This window comes from Perna viridis, chromosome 1, assembly GCF_037379345.1.
Source record: "Perna viridis isolate PV_CMFRI_1.1 ecotype Kerala chromosome 1, ASM3737934v1, whole genome shotgun sequence".
Lineage (NCBI taxonomy): Eukaryota > Metazoa > Mollusca > Bivalvia > Mytilida > Mytilidae > Perna > Perna viridis.
In genome coordinates this window covers 58,893,148-58,917,090 of record NC_142445.1, presented here as the reverse complement: position 1 = coordinate 58,917,090, position 23,943 = coordinate 58,893,148, and the positions used below count along the sequence as shown (strand labels likewise).

Below are 23,943 nucleotides of genomic sequence, written 5' to 3'. Positions count from 1 at the left end.
TTTAGTATTTGTGCATCTTATGTACCTCTTCGATTTAATTTATACTTTTAAAATAGTTACCTTCTGTGCATAGGTTTACAAGTGTTTTTGAATTAATGTCTTTTTCCATAATGCATGAGGTAGCCAGTTTTTCAAGATATCAGCTCTGTGATTGTTATATATGGGACATTAAAAGGAATAATGGTATGCATCTTCTCTTGTGTTAACTATTTTTGGATATATTCGTTGATCGGCTTCATAACTTTCAAGATTGGTATGATTCCGTAGGTAGTTCTGAATTTTCTACCATATATACAAATCTACCACTTAAACTTATTAAGGAAAGGTTGTCACAATTGAATGCCCTCTCTTGATAAATCTGGCTCTGAATTCATTTCGTGTATTGACCAAAATGCTTTTTCAGTGATTTTATGCGGGATAAATACACTAACTGGACATATTTAGATATGATCAATGCATTGAATTTTTTATTTGACAATATTTATTTTCGTTTTGGTACACTATGCCGACAGATTGTTGGGATTCCAATGGGGACTAATTGTGCTCCTCTCATAACCGATTTGTTCTACTATTACGAGTCACAGTTCATGACTAAACTGTTTAAAGATCCTTCAAAACATAATCTGCTGCGTGAATTTAATACATCTAAAAAAAAATCTTTTATTACTACCCGAGTCGATTTTTATTGGATGGTAGTATTAGGCATTTACAATGAATGGGCCCAGAAACTGACAAAAATACAAATTTTAATCTAATTAATGAACTGGACGGAAATAGTGGTTCTCATGGAGAAAAGGGGTGAGTGGCCCAAGGGCCTGTGGTTGAGCTGACATTTTTTTCTATCCTGGTGGGGTTGTTGTCTCTCTGACATATTCACCATATCCATTCTTTTTATAGCTATATAGTCAGGGGTGTATTGCATTTTCTAAAACATTAGATGACTTCGTCTCTTAGTCCTCTTAGTCAAATATTCCCAACCAATTTCAGTGTATAGATGTATAAGGTCTTATTTGTAACTCGAACTGCTTTTGAAATTGTTAAAGTTACCAGCACCACAATTTTTCAAGACATCAGCGGTGTATTCAAATAGAGGGCTAATGTAAATAATGTACAGTTTTTCTTCATTTCAATTTTCTTGGTACATTAAGATGTATTTTTACACTAGATATAGTTGTGTGCGTGTTCCATTTACCATAGTCACTAAATGTTTCACTATTACTTAGAAATGTTTTCACCATCTGTAATATAAGTAAATCCGAATTACCAACATGCCGATTAAAATGGATGATATCAAAGGTAAATGCATGGGCAAAAACATGTTCGAAAACATATAAACACCAAAACAAGCATGCAGTACGAATCCACTCCACACCCCCTCAAAAAAAAATAACAGTGAACTTAGGTGTCCCTGAAGGGTTGAAATTTTCTGATTTTTTTTTCAAAACATCCGCCATGCTGCCAAATGAAGCCAGGTAAAGAGAAAGAAAATCGATGACAAATGTAGTTCAAACATTAGTAGCTCTAGAAACAGATAGCCAATAACAAACAGTTAGGTCTTGTGGTCAAATGTTCGTGGATATCGAACAGAAAAGGAAAAATGGGCAATGTCACATTTTTCTCAATTTACCTATTTTTAATATTGACATCTTTTTTAGCTAGTTTATGACTGGGATTGTAACAATAATTATGGTATCAATGTATGTATTCTTTCTGTTCTTGATTACGAACAGTTATAACCAACATAGTATGATGTGCTATGTTGAATATAAATTTTAATGGCCCACCCTCATCTTGTTATCTTAAGTGGTCCAAGGTTACAGAGGGATCACCGGAAACAAACTTTCACCGATTTGTTTGGACAATTTTAAAGTACCTCTGTAGCTCTACATACAAATCGATTAGTTGACAAATTTCCGTATTCTTTAACAGTATAAACCAAAGTTTGAATACCACGCGTACAAAATATCAAATTTTTCAGTGATTCAAGTTCCCCTCCTTTTAACAGTCTTTAAAAAATCAGTAAGATTTGGTAATCTGAAGTAGCCCTGCTTTATCTTACCTTTAAATTGGTACCAAATGTATGTCTAGATATTATACCTCCATGATTGTATATAAACCCCTATCGAACAAGACCCGTGCAGGTCCGGGTGTCAAAAGAATAGGCCTGCAGCAGTGCTAAGCTTGTCGTAAAAGGTGACTAAATAGTGCTCAGAACCCTAGCTGGGGGTTAGGGCGCTCTGCCCACAGAGCAACTGGGTTGTTTGCCCCAGATGGTGGAATGGGGTATCCCTGGCATGTTACATGCTGGGGTTGTCAGGCTATAATACGGAAAACCTGACCGCAAACCACAGTGGTGCACCGTGTTGGGAAAGATGCCACATTCCTTGCATGTTAAAGAACCCTACTGAGGTATTCTCCTGGAGTAGGAACCATAGGGCTTTGCCACAGGAGGCTAAATTGCCTGACCATATCTTAGGAATGTGTAGGATTAAGATTTTACTGCATAAATAATTATAATCTTAAAATTTACACATCATTAGATAAAAGACTATTTTATTTTCATGGCCACAATATCCAAAACAAAATGATAGAAAGTGGGGAAAAAGGCCTTAACTAGGAAGTTTCATGGTGTCTTTTTCATAAAATGTTAGTTCACCATGCTGCATATTGCATCGTCTGTATGTTTTTGTGTAAGCATCTGAAAAGAATGATCGGCCACTTATCTTCTATCCCAACAAAGGTGCTTATTCTGTTGTTTATGTGGTATTAAGTATAAGGTTCATTTAAAATATCTTGAGATTTGAAACTATCCATATTTTAAACAATATTTTTAATAATTTCATATTTGGTTAATGAAATCAGTAAATATTATGTTTGTATAAGATGCACTTAAACTAACATTACTGAGTAAATATTAAGGCCATATTTAGAAAAAAAAAAATTTGCTTTATGAATGCTCAACCTCCTTCCCTAAATTTTGCCAAATAGGAAAATAATGAAAAAGTTGAATTTTTTATTTTAAATTCTCCTTTGACCCAGTGTTTTCCACTCAAAGTGTTTTTAGTTCACAACTAAAAATCTCTTTATATTGAAAAAAAAAAAAAAAAAAAAAAAATCAACAACAGTTTACTTTTTTTTGCATCATCCTACCTATTAGTTTTATCCAAAAAATGTTTGTAAAACTAAAAATATGATAACTATGGTCTAAGGTGTATAGTGTTGTATGTATCTTAATGAAAATTGCCCTGTAAATGTTCAGTTGATGGATCCGATACTTCTATGCTGAAGCATTGATCCATTTACTATAATAAAACTTCCTATTTCTTTTATTTGTAATCATGACTGTTTCAATTCTACCTATTGAAGGGAGAGTATATTAAGTATTTTTTTATGACATCAGTATTTATTCATGTACACCTTATTATTGTTCCTTCAATGTTCTCAGGATACATTTTGTTTACAATAATCACACATCCTTAAAGCCATCACAATACCAGATTACAATCTAACTTCTTGACAAGTTTTCTCAAGTGACCCTAAAGGTTCAATAATCCAAGTTTATAAAATACAAAAATACTAATCATGATAATACTGCAAATCTCAATATGCTGTACATGTGTTTTAAAGAATAACCTCTCGTCTTTTAGAACCCAATACATGGAAAGATCTTAATTGATATCTTATTTGTGTACTAATTAAGAAAAACCAAATCCATGAGGTTCTTTCATGTGCAATGCAAGTATTTTAGTTATGATTTTTGTTGTTTTGTGACTTTTTTGTTCTTGAATTAAAATATCAATATTAAGACTTTTTGACTTGTTACTTTTTTCTGTCAATTTTCTGACTTTTTGCTCAGTGATTTTCATCAATTTACTGTAATTAAAAAGGAAGACATAAAACTGAAATAGGAAAGACATAAAAATATGATAATAATGAATTCACCTTTTTATTACCACATCCAAATGAGTATTCTTACAGCAACAGTCTTATGGAAAACATCAGTAACAGACAAATAGAATGAACCACACAAAATTATTAAGTAGTACTTCACATAAGAATCATGGAAAATGTGATTCATGGTTCAAATTTTTATTTTTTCATATTTTTTTCATAGTAAACAGAAATTAATGTTGCTTTTCATGTAATCCTTGCTCATAGGAGATAAAAATTATATAGAATTTACTGTAGAATTCAAAATTAAGGTAGATAACTTTGTAAATGACACTAAAATACAATATAATATATTGGATTTTCAATATGAATTATCTCATAAGAGCAGAGAGATTGGAATGAATAATTATACATCTCATCATATAGACCTATACAGCAACTTAATTACAAAAATAAAAAGCATTCTGAGAGTATTGCAAAACAATACATCGTCCCCTACCAGCTGTTTATATCACTGACCCAAATACTTCCTTGGATCATCAAGTATAAATGACAGACTGAGGAAATGACCCTGATTTTGTAACTTTAGAAAACATAGGCAAAGCAGTACAAATGTAAACTTGATCTGTAACTCATCAAGGTAGACTCGCACAACAAAAATCATCTCAATATCTGCAAGCATTAAGAAACAATTTCCATACAGACTGACAGACAGGCAGAAGAACAGATGGATGGAGTACAAATCTAAGTCCCCTTCAGCAATAGCCGGAAGGGGACTAAAAATATGTAGCCTTTTTTTAGTTGTATCACATTTTACAGCATTAGTATGATTCTTACAAAAACTGGTACTTAAGTAAAAACAGCAATTGCAATTCAAACAGTCAAAACAGTCACGATCCACATCTTTATCATTTCATAAATTTAAGACATATCACAGTTTTGTTACTAACATGACTGTCATCTCCACACAAAGTGATCATTAGTTGTTTATTAATTGCATATTCATATCATCAGATCTCAAATTATATTTTTTAAAGAGGAAGAAAGAAATAACACCTCCAAAAATCAGTCCTATAATGAACAATCCAAATGCCACTCCAACTAACACACCTGAAAAACAAGTACCAAATTGTGAAAAAATGTTGGGTAAGTATTCATTATTGCACAAGCTAATTTCTCAAGGTTCTATCAAATGTATATTAACACCAAAGAATTTTTTTCCAGTTTTTAAAAGAAGACCTGAGTTCCATAGTATGAAATACAACTTTTTCTGATACATTGTTTACAGTATTTTAATACATGTTACACACTTATTTGTACTGTAATATATGTGGTAGAATTATGCTGAAATTTCATCATGCTCATTTAACTACTCTTGTCTGATCTAACAATAGCCTTACAAATTAAAATTTGTAAACATGCTTTACATATAAATAAGTGTTTTAACTATCATATTTTATTATAACACAACACAATTGTATCAATATTCATAACCAAATTGATTAAAACAGTGAAATATAACAATCAACAAAAATTACAGGTAAATAATTATTAGTTTAAGTTACTAGTAATAAGTAACTCTAAAACATACCTGGATTATTTTTAGTTTCCACAACTGTCTGAGGAGTACAGAAGGTGTTATTTTGAGTCATCTTAGATGGGTTTCTACTAGGATGTATCACAGGAGGGGTTGGCTGGAGGGTTTTTGTAGCTCTTGATTGGCTGCTACTAGGAGGTATCACAGATGGGTTTGGCGGGAGGGTTTTGCTGGCTCTTGATTGGCTCCTACTAGGAGGTATTACAGCAGGGGTTGGTTGAGGGGATGTCATTGTAGTCTGTAGGGATCCTGGTATTGTGAAGGGATGACTATGTGGCAAACTTGATCCATTACATCCTGAAGGTGATGTAAAGGGTCCTGAAAATAGTATGTAAAAAGTACAAAATTAATGATCTATGTGCTGGGCACATAACAGTGTTACACACTATAAATACGATCATGTCTTGTTCATATCAGTACATAAATAAAACAGAAAACAAATGTTTATCTTAAAATTTTAAAAGATGAGTTTAAGAAGAAATGTATTTCAGTGGTATAAATTTAATATATTTGCACATTATGTATTCAAAGGTGAAAAATGAAGCATCATATGTATGTAAGATTAATCATAATTATCACATTTTTCATAATCCAGCAAATAAATATACTATTATGGTTTCATTGTAATCACTAATATAGAAAATAAATTGCTATTGAAATAAGTTAAAACTTAAATATAAACAATATAAAGTTTCAACTGTTATGAATCAAGATGTGCAAGATATGTCTAACTCTTACTTGTATACAAGTTACAGTACTGACTGGCCACAATAGGTGCTTGGCTTGGTAGTTCAGTTTTGAGTTGGCATATCGTTTGATTACCACAAAATATAAAGGAACTACACTGAGAGGCTTCCTGATCAATGCAGAGCTTGGCACATTGATCTGCTGTAACTCCAGTTACTTCATGGATAGAATCTATCATCATATTTCTCCCGTACTTTACAACAAAATCACTGATGTACTTTCCTTAAAAATACATGTTCTATTAAGTTGCTGTCAAAAATCTATCAAATTTACTTTAATTTCATTTCAGAACAGTTACTGACAACAAAACCAGTCTGTCATTTAGTTGTTGCATTTTTGCAGATAAAACGATAGAAATTGTACATGAAATTGGTACTGTTCTTGATTATGATGATTTATGTGGGAGAACAATATATTTTTCTTAAAAATAAAATCTCTTTATATACAGAATTTTGTGTAAAAATATAGCAAATGTAGACTGAAAAAGCATCAACTGTTTGGTGGGTTTTTCAGCACCACAAATCACTTCTACTATAGGCAGTGTCTGAATTTTATATGAACTGGTATTTAAAAAACACACTTTGCATAAAAAAATCCTGAAACCAAAGATTCCCTTAATTTACAAATTTCTAGGCACTTAATAGTCACATCTTGGTATTACATAATGGACATTACAATAATTATCACATCCATTATTTTAAACTTTTAAACCATGCTGTAAAAAAATTCTAGCTGTTATAAAACTAACCATACCATACAATATGAAGATAGTAAAAGCCACTCTTAATATTTGACAATTATGAATGTAAATTCAATACATAAGTGTTAAGTCGCACATTATTTCCTCTAGTTAAGTTACACTATACACAGAGTGATGAAAAAAACGGACAGAAAGATAAATGAACTACTTACTAGAATAATGGCTACATGTTGCTCGTGATATAATGGTATCATTTGACATGTCTAACTTATGTGTTCTCCTCAGTGTACACAAGTCTGTATTGGCACAATAGTCAAATGATTTACACAGTGGGTCACTGGAGCACTGCTTAGCACACATATTATCAGTAGAGATATCATGTACCTCCTTATACCCCGGGGTAGAATATACTACTCCTGGTGACTTTTCATAACGATCTAAATACAACCCTGAAATTGCGAAATGTAAATATAATATGCTTACGATCACTGCATATGTAAATTCATTAGCTTACAAAAGCCTATTAATGCCTGAAATATATAGATTTAATATATCTTCAATCAACTTTTCTATAAGAAGAAATGAAAAACAAAATGTTTTTAATTCAATTACAAAAAAGAGAACCTCTATCCTTAAGATTGTAAGTGAACTTAGCTAAAAATTTACATCCCAAACTGAAAATTAGAAAAAAAACAATATGTTAGGAGGTTTCTACATTCAGAATCTAAATAAATGTAATAAGACTTTGACTCTGTATAGCCATATTTCATATACTGTTAACATACTAATTTTCGCAGTGGAAAAAATAGCACCAAAAATAGCAACAGCGAAATTAATTTGTATCACTATATAACACTAATTATTTTTTTTAACTAAACAGAATGCGCAAAAATAAGCAAACATAAAATACAAATAATATATTTACAGTATTGTTAACTGCCAAACTTACTGGAATATAAATTACAGGAATCACTGGGGACAACTTCAGTTGTGTTTAAATCTGGTTGTACTTTACTTAGATAACACATCTCGGTGACAGGACAGTATTCAAATGATTGACAATCAAACAACTCCTCCATTAGACAAGCTATGGCACAGTCATCAACAGCAACACCTTCTAGTGTTTCATCATTGTGTTGGTATATAACATTGTTCTTGTATAAGCTGAAACTTCTTAATTGTCTTCCTACAATATAAAACATTCCTGTAAATCTCAGTCATACACTGTAAATGTATACAATCAAATATGTTACAGCCAAAAAACCCACACATGAGGATCATATAATTTGCAACATATGATAATAATATAAAGTGAGCATGATATGATAATCATATAAAGTGAACGTGATATGCTAATCATATGATTCAGTTATCATATGAAATTTGATTATCACATGATTATTATTTGTTTTCAAGCCCCAATTAACGTGTAAGAATCATATGACTATCATATGAAAATATGGTTTACTCACATTTCTCCAACATTTAATTATTAGACTAAAACAATATCAATTAAGATTAGGGATTATGGGGCCCTCAAAAGGGTTTGATAGTTTAAATCTACCTGTATTTTACCTTTTTTTCAAGTAAGTAAAACACTTTCTCAATGTTTTGCTTGTTTGATCACAGTAATGTTATTTTTATGTTTAGTTTCTGACTTTCATTTTTTTATATTGAAATAAGACAAATATATATTATAATCATTGTATTACAAATTACAAATATATCGCAGTTATTGCATACACATGTAACATATGATAAAAACAATGCAAAATTAACAAAACATGAAGCACTTTCAGAGATACATTGAAAGCATAGCATAAAGTCAATTTCAATCAATTTATCACTACCGAAGTTCCATATGTATACAAAAGGATGTCTTGTCAGCATAATCTTGAGCTGTCATCTGTTGGTTGAGGAATCTGTCTTTAAGGATGGCAAGTCTGTTGTCAATATTTCAGTATTTCTTCTTCTTTGGTCTTGCTGTTGCACCTGCTGCTACCTGTATCCAACTGGCTCAAGTGTTTGCTTGTGTTTTTTGGAGCAGTTCTATCAATTTGTAAATGTTGAGATGGACGTGTCTAATGAGTTTCTTCATCTTGCCATCCTTCTAAGTGGTTGTTGGTGCGTGGTCCTTTGGTTGAGAAATGATTCCATTGGTTCGTTTCATGTCCCTCTATCCAGTATTTGGTTACATCATCCGCGAAAGCTGTTGTGTCGATGTCCATGTCGATGTCGATCCCTTCTGCATCTTCTAAAGCGTTGAACCGAATATCCTTTACCAGGTCTGTTGGGATAAGTCGGAGTACAGCTGCTCGTCTCACCAAAAGTCGTAGGTCGTTGTTCTCTTTGTAGGCTGTTGCGAGTTCAATGTTTCTGTTTCGCCATTGCATACACTGAGCATAATGGAAGATACAGCTCTCGAGTGACACGTTGGGAAAAACCCTCTGTGCGGAGTTGCCGGTAGCAGTCTCAAAATTGGTGCAAAAAGTTGTAGTCCTTTTTGCTGGCCTGCGGCCTTGAGTAGGTTGAAGAGCCGGTCATATGTTTGTTTGTTGAACCGAATATCCTTTACCAGGTCTGTTGGGATAAGTCGGAGTACAGCTGCTCGTCTCACCAAAAGTCGTAGGTCGTTGTTCTCTTTGTAGGCTGTTGCGAGTTCAATGTTTCTGTTTTGCCATCGCATACACTGAGCATAATGGAAGATACAGCTATCGAGTGACACGTTGGGAAAAACCCTCTGTGCGGAGTTGCCGGTAGCAGTCTCAAAATTGGTGCAAAAAGTTGTAGTCCTTTTTGCTGGCCTGCGGCCTTGAGTAGGTTGAAGAGCCGGTCATATGTTTGTTCACTCTTTCCAGGAAGGAAGGAAAATACTAGTAGGTACATCACATCGTCAAAATCTTCTGTCTCCTCTAGTTGTCTTCTCCATGTACTGAGAGCCATTAAACTCAAATCTGACTCTGCCAAACTTATTTGTTACAAAGTTCACTGCTATCATTGCATTTGCCATTGTTGTCACTTTTTTAATGAACCTAAATTGACAGACATAATTATGCATTGTCATACTACAAGGCATCAATGCATTCTGCTCAATCTTTCATGTGAGCTATGAACAATACAATACTAGATTTCTTGAAAATTGTCCCAATTAGATAAATAATTTTTTATAAATATAATGACACAAGCTAAAGTCCATGAATCATGAAAATTGAAACAAGTTGATTAATAACTTGTAATTAATAACAATCAGGAATATATGTATATCTGATGACTATTATAATTAATTTTAATAAAATTATATTCTATGCCTAAACAAATTTTAAAGTATTTCATTTTCAAGAAGAATTTAAATAATTACCATAAAAAAGATAGAAATATATTTTTTAATATATGTATTGTTTTAATATGCTAATTCCTTTCTGCAAAAACGAAAAAAAAAAAAAAAATTAAATAAAAAATATTATATTATTATTATATTACTGTGTCTCTAGTCAATGAAATCATTTAAAAATATCCATCAATTTTTATTGGAAAAGGTAAAATACAGGTAAATTTAAACTATCAAACCCTTTTGAGGACCCATAATCCCTAACCTTAACTGATGTTTTAGTCTAATAATTAAATGTTGGAGAAACGTGAACACACCAAAAATTATCATACAATAATTAAATGAATTGAGCACCATATATGATTATCATATGTGGCATATTTGCCTGTGTAGCCAGTAAAGAATTTTTCTAAGTCACTTTGAATAATTAAATTCTTACAAAGGTAATTAACATGACTGATATTATGTCTGGTCCTGTGTCATCATATAAATACTATGCAACAAAAAAAAAACCTACAGTGGTAGGTAAAAAATATCCTGAAGTATGTACTAGGATGGCATATACTACAGGGAATGAGGCTTAATCCAAATATGTTACACAACCAAAGGAACCATACGTGAGAAGGTTTTTCTTAAAGATTTGATGTTTTGTAGTTCATTTAGCAGGTCATTCAACTAAATAACTGCAACTCTATCAAACCATCTCTCTTTGTATCTTTTTGTTCTGACTATTATAAATAACATGTATCTATATATATATGTACAATGCATATAAGTATTGTACAAAGTTTGAATTATATTAAGTGTTTATTTTGTGAGATAAAGATTAGACATAGAAGGTACCATCCACAACATAAATTAGCAAAAGTTCAACATGCTAAAATGCAGAAAATAAAACATCTAACAATTTTTTCCATAATTAGAGGTGCAAATCTCCAAAATGTAAATGCTCATAAAAACATTGTGCAAAGTTTGAAAAAATATTGGTTCAGTACTATTTTAAGTGCAGATTACACAAAGAGTCAAGTGGCTACTTAACTGCTTTCATCATTTGTGGTGCAGAAAAAAACAAGTGTTTGGTGAAGTAAATTTCAAAATGAGTTTTAAAAAGTGCCATGCAGAGCATAGCTTTATACAAAGAAGATGTGAAACTCTGAACAGACAGGGAGGGAAAGTACAGACACTTCATACAAACTTGCTACATATCTGGATTTGACATAACTTTGGGTTCTGACAGAAAACATTTTGGTCAAACATTTTAACAACCTTGTAAGGAGGTTTTAACAAAAAATACCCCAATTGTTGGATTATTTATCTTGGAATAAAATAACCTTCTTCCTTGATGCATATCTTCATATGACGCCAAACCATGCAATACAATTTTATCAATGTCTATAAAATGATTTAGGAGATGTACTGACAAGATTTGTGGACAGATGACAGAAATTTTAAAGGGGTATAAAAGTAATAAATCCACTAAAAGTTTCTAAATATATATTAATCAATTTCTGCTATTTAAGTCTGAGTGAAAATGCTTTTAAAATATCAGTGACAAGTTTTTGTCATATTGAGAGTGATGTCGTTGATGAAAACAGTCAGCTTTTGGGGTCTTGACAGATTTTTATTAATTTCACAGCTTGCTTGCTTGACCTGGCTCACTGAAATACCTTTTTAATCAAAACAAAAACTGCCATGTAATTATGACACATACCTCCTTGCGGTATACTGGTCTGTTGTAATATGGTGTCCCTTATTGATGATGCTGTATATATCTTTAACTGTAATGCAATACTGATGGTAAAACATGTACCCTTTTGTTAAAAACACATGTAACAGACATTAGTTAGTGTCTTTTCCTAGCCTGGGAAAACTTGTCTGTTCAAACATTATATTTAACCTACTGTATAGTGGGGTTATTTTTTGCTGGTTCCAAATTTCACAATTTGCTCTATGCAAATGGTACATTTATATTAAATTTTTGTGGTCTTTATTTCTGCGCCTTCATTTTCGTGTCTTTAATTTTTATTAAATGAAAATTATATATTAAATATCTGGAGTGTTAATTTGGTCAGCTTTTATTTTCACAATTCCCAAAACCTTACCAACAAAGCAAAAATTGGAACCTCACAAGAATTTCCTGCTATATGGTATAAATCAATAAGGATAAACATTAATGGATATATAATTATACAGGTTTAAAATAACTATGACATAATACCAGATGATAATTATAAATAGTGTGAAATAAAGGCTGTCAACAGAAAATATAGGTATTGATTTAAACAAACCAGTAAAATTAAATTACGCAAAAAATGCATGCATTAACAAGGGAGCTTGAATATGTTATAAAATTTAAATAGACCTAACTTTTATCTTTATTTTTAGTTCCTAAAATTGTCAAATTTGTCCTATTTTTTGTACCATAGAAAAAAAATGATATCCAACTAATACATAACTTACTGTGTTATTCGGGCCAGGTATACTGATCTGGATCAAATTTGAGTAAACATCATTCTTAAGATTAATGTAGGCATTGTATAGATCTAGTGTTGGCTGGGGTAAAGCATTCACTGTCCCTAATATGATCATCAGAAACAATTGTTCATTTATCACAGAATGTAAAAAGTGTCCATTAGATTATTGAAAAAAATATTACTACAATTGCTAAACCATATAAAGTTATAGATTATAGTCTGATGGTGTAAAGAGAATATCACTTTTCTCATTGTTAGCAAGAGAGAATATCACTTTTCTTATTGTTATCAAGGAAATCACAGTCTTTTTAATTTCAGGCAGATTTACTAGAAACTGTCCTTAGTATAGTTATTAATCATTACAAGTTCCTGGAATGTAAGACAAATAGATGTAGCCCATGATGGAAATACAATTCATATAGCATTGCACAGACAGACAGACAAATGACAAATACAACTTACTAGAATAGTGATCACATATTGTGCCGTTACTAAGAGTTGGACCATGTGATGTATGATTTGAGCTGACAAAACAGTACTTTACAGAAGGACAGATATCAAAACTGTTACAGGGAAAACTCTTGGTCTGGACACAAGCACTGGCACATTCCTCTGGTGTTGACACTCCAAGGTAGAATCCAGCAGTCTTGTGGGCCATAACCATTCCAGCTTCTTTTGTAAACTGGGCTAATGTGTCAATTCAAAAGACAACACTTGATGAAAAATACCTAATACCTAACACACTAGCAAATATCAAACATCAGATAAAAATATATTAGCAAGCTCACAAAGAATAATGTCTACTCAACAGAGATTAAAAAATAACATATAAGAGTAACCCTTTACAGGCATCTGAAAACACTTTCTCTGCACATCACCATATGACTAAAAATAAAAACTAAATAATGAACCAGATTTCCTTTATAAGTTGAATTTACCTAGATATGGGGCTCTGTCCATTAAAGTAGCTGTGAAATAGATATTGTCCTCATCATGATCAACTCTAGCACCCTGAACTCTGAGAGGATAAACTCCAGCTGCTTCTCCAACACATGCAACAGTCTCTATTAAAAACATTCGTTGATATATATCCAAAAATGGATGGAAGGGTCCTGAAAGATAATTTCAACCCATTAAACAAAACGATAAAACAATCAATTTAATAGTTTAAATTTTAGAACAAGTTCTGGAATTGCAATATATGTTGATTAATTGCCAGTTACATAAAATCATAGACACCTGCATCATTGATAAATAATTACATACTCAATTAAAACAAATAACCTGTAGTGCTGCTTCAAAATTCATTATAAAACCAATATTCCTACAATTGTGATATAACTATGTAAAAGTATTTTATAACTACTGTACATCTGGCTACACACTTTCAGACTGTTACACATATCAGAACATGATGCTATACAATTATATTATCAAAGAAGGATAAGAAATCAGAAATATTTGAAGACAGAATCTGACCTGGGAATTTTATCTGGAATCTATGTTGTTGTCTATCTGAATAACATTTCTGTATGTTGAATAAGTCATAAGCATTGAATGTATTGGGTTCATCCACTTCAAAGTTGAAAAAATTGTATGTAAAGAAGAGACCTTTCTGAAAATAAGTAATTCATCTAAGATTCTTAACAAACAGAAACAAATAATGCAGGTACATGATATCAGAATATAATACTTAATTTCTTGTCTTTGAAATTAGTAATTCATTTTTCAAGGATTTTTTTTTATTCATTTTTTCATCCTTCCAACCTCAACATTAAAAAAGAGGAAAATACTTTAATTCAAACTGTTTTTAATATTTTTTTCTATCTTATCAACAATATTCAACAATTCAACAGGTTGGGACAATCTGATTTACTGGTACAATAAGAAAAGTTTTGCGAACAGTCAGCAAAGAAAACAAAATAGGAAAATTTACATACCATACCTGTGGAATAGTTATGTAATTTACACACCATACCTGTGGAATAGTTCTGTAAGTTACACACCATACCTGTGGAATAGTTATGTAATTTACAAACCATACCTGCGGAATAGTTATATCCATCTTGACAGGTGTAAATGTATTCTGACTGTCATCATCCTTTCCAATATCAGACCAACCTTCCTTTAAAAGTAAAATAAGAGAAAGTATATTGAATTATGTCCCTTTGAAGGATTATTAACAGAATTGTAATAAACCGTTTTTTTTTTCAAGACATACAACTGCATTGAATTGTATCATTGATGTCAAATAGATATATAATTGTTATTGGAAGGTGACATCAATGAGTGTGCTGTAAGCTAACCACAAGCTAGAAGCTCTAGAAGACCTGATTGCTCACTTTTTACCTTTAAAGGATAATAACTCTATTATCAAATAAATTTAACTCTTGGGGACTTTCATAGGCTTTGTCATAAGAATCATTTCAATAATTAAAAATTTCTTTCTATCTACAGGAATAAAAAAATTGTGAATCAGTTAAAAGGAAGTGGATGCAGAATAAAGACAAAATGCATCTACTAACAGACTTAAACTCCACTCCTAAAGTTTTATCTGATGAAAAGTTACTGTAACGGGAGAGCATGATTTGACTCTCAAAATTATACTCTGGCATCGAGGATCGAATCCTAGACCGCTCGATGACAAACCGTTTTGTCTAAAGAATTAATCGTTTAGCCTAGTCAATTAAGTGGCTATTTAAATCTCACTACCTACTACAATGCAGGCAGGCCGTCCCACCACATTTCCCCCACCTTAAGAGTCTTCGTACCACGAATGACTCAACACTAGCTCATCAGCTAACCAAACCCTGTGGGTTTTTTAGTTGGGCGCCAAATGTAATGGGAGTCTTCTGTATGTGCAAGTTTCTCAGTGAAAATGACAATCTAACTGTTTATGTAGTGTGAACCTCTTTTAATAAGTGATGGTAAGTGTTTGAATGTGTAAGTGTACATGAGTTCCTGTTTTTGTTACTTCACTATTAATCACAGATGTTTGATCTACAAAATGTGCCTCTTGTACAGTTGCTACAATTTTGTTTTTGTAAATGGTAACATCCCTACTTAGATAATTTATAGCAGATATTCTGATTTTATTGCTATTTTGGTCAACTAATGATACAAGATATCCCTTATTCCCATGACTTGATAATGGTTCTACTATGACACTTGCATCTGGATTTATCTTTCCTGAAATGTACACTTCAAATAGTGCTTCAGAACAAGCAGGAATAACTGTGTGTGCTGAACATTTTATAAATGCGCAATTCTTTGTTTGGCAGTGCTGTAAAGAAATTCTATTTTCTTTGATTCCTAAATCAGCTTCCTTAATCAAAATTTGCCCATTATGTTTTTTAAGAAAATCCATACCTAAAATGCCATGTATGCCTTCAAGTTTTGCAACTATAAATTCATGTTCAAAAGAATTCAGCTTTAATTTTCCTAATACTTCAATATCACCCCATCAGCTGCTGTAACAATGGGTACTCTCCCTTTGTAGGGTTTGAATGTTAAGTCCCAACTCTTTGAATGACTCAGAAGATAAAAGGGAAACAGGAGATCCAGTATCAACTAACAAATTTACAAGTTTGTACTGAATCTGAAAATCAACAAAAAACAATTTTGTTTGACTGTATTAATTCTTAAGCTTGGCCTAGTCTTGAAAAGTTCATGGGCTGGACTTTTGGCTTCTAGTTCAGCCCTAGTTTAAATGAGTTTCAATTTTTTCTCGTTTATCTGAATCTGTACTCTCCTTGGAAACATTCTTACAATTTCTTTTAAAATGACCATTCTGCCCACATGCAAAACTGCATCTATTATTAGGGTACCGAACTTGTGTTACTTATTTTTCCATACAACTTACAACTAATCAATGCTTTGGTAAGCTCAGAAATTTCAATATTTGAACATGAAGGAGGTCAAGGATTATGCTCAACCACTTTGACTGCTTCAAATGGAAGTTTCATTTCCTCATTAAAAGGTTTCCTCATACCCACATTTTGTGATGCTGAGAACGCCTTATACTCCACTGCACAAGCAATGGCAGATTTTAATGTGTTTTTACGATACCACTTGACATGTGAAGCCAAATCCCAATTACACAACCCAGTCATAAACTGATTAATAGCCAACTTCTCCAGAGTTGAATCAAAATTGTCCTTGGGAGAAGCCTTACAAACAAGCCTTCTAAAAGAATAACCAAAATCAGGTATACTTTCACCTTTCCTACGACACAGAGAATGAAACTCACTTTGATAAGCAGTGACCCGCTCCTGAGGATCAAAACGCTGAGTCAGAATATCTTTCAACATCAGATAATTTTTCCTTACCTCTGGCCTTAAATCCCCTAACAACTTTTGAGCTGAACCCCTAAGACACATGCACAACTGAAGAGCTTTCTCGTCATCATCCCAATCATTCAATTCTGCTGTTCCCTCAAAATGAACTGAATAATCTTTCCAATCCATACTACTACCATCAAAAGTATCAGAATCTTTCTCTTTCCTGACCCTTGACTTCACTTTCTGTGTAGACTCCGGTCTGTAAAACAGACTTTTTATCGTACAATAAGCTTCGACTTGAATTGACCTCACCAGGGGGTTTCATAGACTGGTAAACCAAAAGTGGTATCATAACATTTAACCCTAGTATCACTATTACTAAGTTCATTATACCTACTAACTCAGGGTGTGCTTTCCCTATATACTTTGTGCCTAACATCCCTATCAACTTGAATCACATATTCCCTACAAATTCTAGGTTGAACATCCCTTTCAACTTGGGGTCTATCATAAAACTGATCCTCATACCTAGCTTTAGGGGCACTAGCTAACTTGAAAATTTGTTCCCGAGGAGTATCAATGCAAGTGTGAGATTCAGTTTCCTGCATCTTTTATTAAGCTTATTAATAACTCAGCTTTTTCAATAAAGGTAGAAGTGTCACCTCCAGTAGCCATAGTGTGTTTTAAATTTAAATAGAAAGAGAATATTAAATGTTTATTTTTAAACACAGCCCCACGTTGGGTGCCAAATGTAACAGGAGAGCACGATTTGACTCCCAAAATTATACTAAGCCCCTGAGGATCAAATCATAGACCGCTTGGTGACAAGCCAGCGATTCAGCTAGAGAATTAATCCTTTATGCAAGTAAATTAACTGGCTATTTAAATCTCACTACCGTCCTGTCACATTACTATTATAAAAACAAATGTGGTTGGTTTATACAATTTGGAGGCCAAACCAAGACAAGTTAAGCTCATGGTTCATCTTTCATACTGATGGTTCATGCCTTGTTTAAAATATTTCACTAAAGGATTCTTCAGTTTAAGTTAACTGAAGGTAAAGGCATGCAATTTAAGAAAGAAAGAACAATGCTGAAATCAACCCTAAATAGGATTATACTGTAATCAGTGACATCAGGGTACTATCACGCCCAAGTCACACACAAGCATATTGATCAAGTCTTACCCATTATATTGCTCAAGTAATATAGTATCAATCCAGTCTTACTATAACAAGAGCCTCTCGAAAAGCCTGAATTGCTCACTTGGCAAACCATGCCCTATTAACTAAGTAAATAAAGGTATCATGCTTTGTTACCATGTTTGACAAAAAATTGCTGAAAAAGAGCATATAGTGATGAAAAATGCTGTAAGTTCAAAAGAATACCTAAGGCACTATAAAATGTTAGAAATGCCTTAAAAAAGTTTTTAGAACATCTGGACAAAATTTGGGCAGGGGTCCTGTCCTGCCCCATGACCTGTTATTCTACCAGATCCAAAGGAGCATTTGCCCTGTATACATCTACTGAAAAAGATCATGAAAAGAAGTAAAAACATGACTATCCAACATTTTCATTCATATCAGGAGACCACACTTACTGTATAAACCAATTATCGTTGAAATCAAAGCAAGTATAACTAGAGGCTCACCTGGTTAACCATTTGCTTTAATGAAAAACTTGAGGAATGAGACAGGTTAAGTTAAAATCAACTAAATTGTCAAATGCAGGAAGTGCTTTTATAGCATTTTCATGACCTGAACCAGAATCTTCTGACCCCTAAGTTCCATTTTTAGTATAGGCAGCCATATCTATTCACGGATTAAAAATCACAAGTCATTTTGAGCACAATACACTAAAGAGCTATTATGCTTATTTTCATTCAATGATCTTAAATGGTTTTTGAGAAAGATTTTCAAAGTTGTACATGTGAAAAAAAAAAAAAACAAAAAAAAACAAAAACTGTTTCAGGGGCCACAACTCCTACATCAGTCATTGAATGCTTTTGAAAATTTTGGTACGGGTCCTTCTCATGATGCTGAACAATTTTTACCCATGCCAGAAATTTGCTAAAGGCAACAGTTTTTGAGTTATTTGCAAAAAACAGCCCTCTGACTCCTATGTCCTATTTTAAGTAACAGCAGCTGATTTTTCACAAATAAAAATTCCCGACGGTCATTTTGAGTGGGATAACCTAAGGAACATATATGCCAACTTTCCTTTAATTCTCTGCAATGGATTTTGAGAAGATTTTCAAAATTGCACATGTGAGAAAAAAAAACAACAAAAAAAAAACTGTTTCAGGGGCCGTAACTCCTACATCAGTTGACAATTGTTTTGAAAATTCGGCATAGGTCTGTCACATGATGCTGAACAATATTTGCCTGCCAGAAATTTGCAAAAGGCAACGGTTTTCGAGTTATTTGCAAAAAAACTGCCATCTGACCCCTATGTTCTATTTTTATTAATGGCCGCCATATTATTTCATAGATCAAAAATCACAACGATCATTTTGAGTGGGATACCCTAAGGAACACATAAGCCAATTTTCATTGAATTCTGTGCAATGGATTTTGAGAAGAAGATTTGCAATGTTGCATATGCAAAAATGCAGGGGTTGTAACTCCTATATCAGTTGACGAATCATTTTGAAAATTTTGGCATAGGTCCGTCTCACACCCACGCCAGAAATATGCTGAAGGCAATGGTTTTTGAGTTATTTGCAAAAAAACTGCCATCTGACCCCTATGTTCTATTTTTAGTAATGTTTTTTATAGACCAAAAATCCCAACTATCATTTTGTGCAGAACACCCTAGGGAACAACCATGCCAAGTTTGAAACCTGTCAGTCTAGCAATTTCAAAAAAGAAGATTTTTGAAAATTTGTCCACAACGACGACGAGGACAAAGATGACAGACACCAAGTGATGGCATAAGCTCAATTGGCCTTCGGCCAGGTGAGCTAAAAATTAGCGGGAAAATGGCTGCCAAGAATGATCTTTTATCATCACCATTCAACTTAAAACACCTAGTTTCCTGAAGAAACCAAAACTCATTGGAATACAAGTAACTGGTGAAAATGGTCGCAAAAAGTCCGCCTCAAAAATAATTTCAATGCTGCCAATCAACTCATGTGGCTTCTTGAGTAGTTTTCATTTTCATTATTCTTCTATAGTTGAGGAAATAATAACAAAATAAAGCATTTTGACCGCTATGTTCTATTTTCAGTTAAGACGGTCATGCTTTTTTACCAATGACAAATTTTATATAATCAGCTTGTGAAGGACCCTAAAAAAATCATGCCAACTTTTATCAAATTTTGTTGCAATTGGTTTCAGAGAGTTATACACATAAAAAGTGAAAAAAAAATCTGGGGCCACAACAGGGAACATATTTCAGCAAAGACCGTCTTCAAAAATCCAAACAGTCATTCCATACAGGATACTCTAAGGAACAAGCATCTTCAGTTTCATCCAAAGCCATTCAGTAGTTTCAGAGAAGATGTTTGAAGAATTGTTAATGACGACGCATGCAAATTGATGGCAATAGCTAACATGGGCTATGGCCAGATGAGCTACTAAGGTATTACTTTAGTGTATGTGGTATCATGTTTTAATTAGAAGGTCTTGAATAAAGCTGTGATAAAAATTTTGTGTCATCCTTATGAACAATACTCTTTACCAAGATGGGTGTTATTAACTTTTTAGGATCCTTTTGATACCTTATTGAATGTTCAGTTTTGGTGACTTTGTAGACTTCTTCATAATTTGAATGTTCATTTATTCCTGGATAAATGACTTGACACTGAGGAAGTCAATATTGTAACCAAATTTAAACATTGGATACAAACTAAAACCTGTATTCAGTTTCAAGCAGAAATGCAAGAGAATTGTTATGGTGTGATATTTTAAAAATAAAAAAATTACTTCCTTATCAAAACAAAAAAACATCAATTGTGTATAACATACAATTTTAAAATAAATCTCAATATGATGAAGACATTTTTATGTAATACTCATATTTCAAACCAAACTGGTGGTTTATTTGTGTGTATTTAATTAGGCACCCTCATCAAAGATACACCAAAATTTCTGAATTCACGGTAGAAGAAAAGAAAATTTCTATCATATTTTTGTTCAGAATTTGCTTTCTGCTTTGGTATACTTACAGTTAAAAAGTAGAATTCCAAAATAGCAGGATGAGAGCCATTCAATCCTGGTACGTAATAGTTCTCATCTAGTCCAATGAACACATCACATAATATATTTCGAATAGTTTTCTGCAATTGAAATATAAGAAAATTTAATTTCAATCCATTTAAAAATAAAATAAATAACATATTTAGGTAGTCTTGTCTCTTGATTACATATTCAATGCACATATTGACAATTACATTTTTAACATCAAACAAACCTACCTTGGTTTGCATTTAACCTGTGCATTATTAGTATCAGATTTAATTTACTGTAAATATTTAAATTTTTGAATGGAGGTAATTATCACTACATCTGCAGTCACAAAATTTCAATGAAAATAACCCCAAGCAAAAATATACTTGTTTAATTTCTTTAAGACTGTCAGACGTCTGTTGGTAAATCTACAACATGTGAAAAGTTTGACCAAATAAATCTTGAAAACACCTGCAAAACCTTCAAACCTTAGCAGTATAAACATCTTACAGGCTATTAAATATTAACATTTTTGAAGTAATAAAGTGTGTTTGAAGTGGATATTCATTCTGCCGAAAATTGTTTTGTTTTGCCTTTAAGGAAGTGCCATTAAAACCTATAATTTTTCAACACTTTATACTTCTATTCCCCATGCTCAGTTCAAATCCCGACTCAAAAACATTATACATTGTTGTTTTTCAAAAAAAGATGGTACACCTAGATACAAATACAAAATTCTTGGTGGACATTCCTCGTATTTTGAAAAAAGTTATTCCAAATCATCTTCAAAATATACAGAAAGAGATGTCTTAAAAATCTGGAATTTTTTATAGTCAACATATCTGTCCAATGTGGTGGACACATTTTTCAAGTGGTTGGCATTCCAATAGAATCAAATTGTGCTCCTATACTTGCAGACCAATTCCTTCACTCTTATGAGGCTGACTTTATAGCTGATCTGATCCGAAAAAAAGAACATTGTTTAGCTAGATCCTTTAATCTCAGTTTCCACGATATAGATGATGTTAAACAATCCTAGTTTCAGGGACTTGATACATTGCACCTACCCCAAAGAACTTGAGATAAAGGATACTAGACACTGTGAAGTCAGTCTCATATTGACCTACACATAGAGATTGATGGTAAAGGAAAACTATTGACCAAACTTCACAACAGACGTGACTTTTGATTCAGAATTGCCAACTTTCCTTTCATCAGTGGCAACATCCATTCAGCACCTGCGAATGGAGTTTTCATATCACAACTCATAGGTTATGTCAGAGCTTTCCTTAACTATGCAGGCTTTTCATATCATGATAGACTTCTTACAATTAGGCTTCTGGGACAGGGTTATGTTGCTATATGATTAAAGTCATCACTACAAAAAATTTATGGTGATCACCATAAACTCGTGGATTGTTACAGTGTATCCATCTGCACCATGAAAACTAGTATGTTCAACAAGTCATAGTTTTCCTTTCTTCTTTTGCCTATCCTGGACTTGACTTTTTATGAGCAACTTGGTAAGTGTTTCTAGAAAAGCAGAGGATGCTTACCCTACTGGTGTACCTGGTCCATGGTCCCAGTTTTTAGCGGAGTCCAAGTTGTTCATTTACACTGTATGTATTATTGTAGTTACTTCATGTGTTTGTCTGTTTTCCATGTCTGGTCTTTGTCCCTGGATTACATTCTTTTGATTTCCACTAGAATCTTGATTGTTTCATTACTCTTTACTATTCCTCCATGAACTCCCTATCTGTATACAGTAAGATTCCCTAACCTTTAGCAGTAATTATGTGTAAGGTCCATGCTAAAGATTTCTCCTTTGTACAATGACATATTGCTTGGGAAACTTTATATAAAAAGTCATTAGTCTGTGTTAAGCATACCTGACCAGCATATTTGATTTGATTATTTGTGTGAAACAGTTCCAAAGGATTTTTCATCTGAACAATAAAGGAGTGATCCTTCAAATAATCTGTTTGGTCAAGCTCTGCATCAAACTGGCCAGGTGATATTGGTGAGATTGTACAGTTATTAAAAAACTTATCAACTACATACTGTAAACCTAAGAAAAAAAAACAAATATTTAAATATCATCAATTACATTCATGTGGTGTCCTTTCAGTTTTTGCAATAATTGAAGAACTCTAGTTGGGGTAATTTAACTGGAACAAAACATTGAAGACCCTTCTTTAAATGCTAAAACAAAAGAATCCAAATCATACCAACTCCTTTGCTAAAAATTACTGAACTGCCAAAGATTATTCACAGATATCCAGTTTTAAATAATCTAAATTGATTTTTAGCTTTGTGCCTAGTTTTCTATGTGGTAGCTTAAAATATTCTAAGGAACATTCATGTAGGTTCAGATTAAATGCAATGGATTTTCAAAGTTGCGAATGTAAAAATGGCAAAAAAATTCCATTGAAAGGACAACAACTCCAACATCCGTCAACAGATCTTTATGTATTCTGGAATAGGTTGGTCTCAACATGCTGATTAGTCTGATCCTGGCAGATTTTATCTAAATAAATTGGTTTCTCAGGTTATTTCCAAAAATCTTCAATTTGACTCCTTTGGTCAATTTTTAGTAATTGTGGCCATGTTTTTTGCCAGATCAAAAATCTCCACAGATTGTTAAAGATGGCAATTCTAGCCAGGTGGGCATAAATGAAACATTCAGTTCTTATTTGGAAAAACATTAAAACCCCAAAAGTTATTTAGATGGAAAAAAATAGAAAGTGAACTTCATGTA

The 23,943-nt window shown here is 32.7% G+C and overlaps 1 protein-coding gene across 1 annotated transcript in view; it reads right to left on the bottom strand.

Moving 5' to 3' along the window:
• Positions 1-3,922: 3,922 nt before the first annotated feature.
• LOC148629597 (uncharacterized) overlaps positions 3,923-23,943 on the bottom strand; it is a 39,020-nt gene continuing 18,999 nt past the window's right edge. The window contains exons 19-31 of the mRNA XM_088554129.1: positions 23,075-23,253; positions 21,185-21,295; positions 14,782-14,862; positions 14,217-14,352; positions 13,676-13,849; positions 13,200-13,424; positions 12,724-12,839; positions 11,975-12,041; positions 7,885-8,121; positions 7,148-7,384; positions 6,227-6,457; positions 5,483-5,806; positions 3,923-5,001 (exon numbers count right to left, since the gene is read on the bottom strand). Coding sequence (XP_088410255.1) covers positions 4,871-5,001; positions 5,483-5,806; positions 6,227-6,457; positions 7,148-7,384; positions 7,885-8,121; positions 11,975-12,041; positions 12,724-12,839; positions 13,200-13,424; positions 13,676-13,849; positions 14,217-14,352; positions 14,782-14,862; positions 21,185-21,295; positions 23,075-23,253 — 2,249 coding nt within the window. The 3' untranslated portion in view covers positions 3,923-4,870. The remainder of the gene's footprint in view (positions 5,002-5,482; positions 5,807-6,226; positions 6,458-7,147; positions 7,385-7,884; positions 8,122-11,974; positions 12,042-12,723; positions 12,840-13,199; positions 13,425-13,675; positions 13,850-14,216; positions 14,353-14,781; positions 14,863-21,184; positions 21,296-23,074; positions 23,254-23,943) is intronic.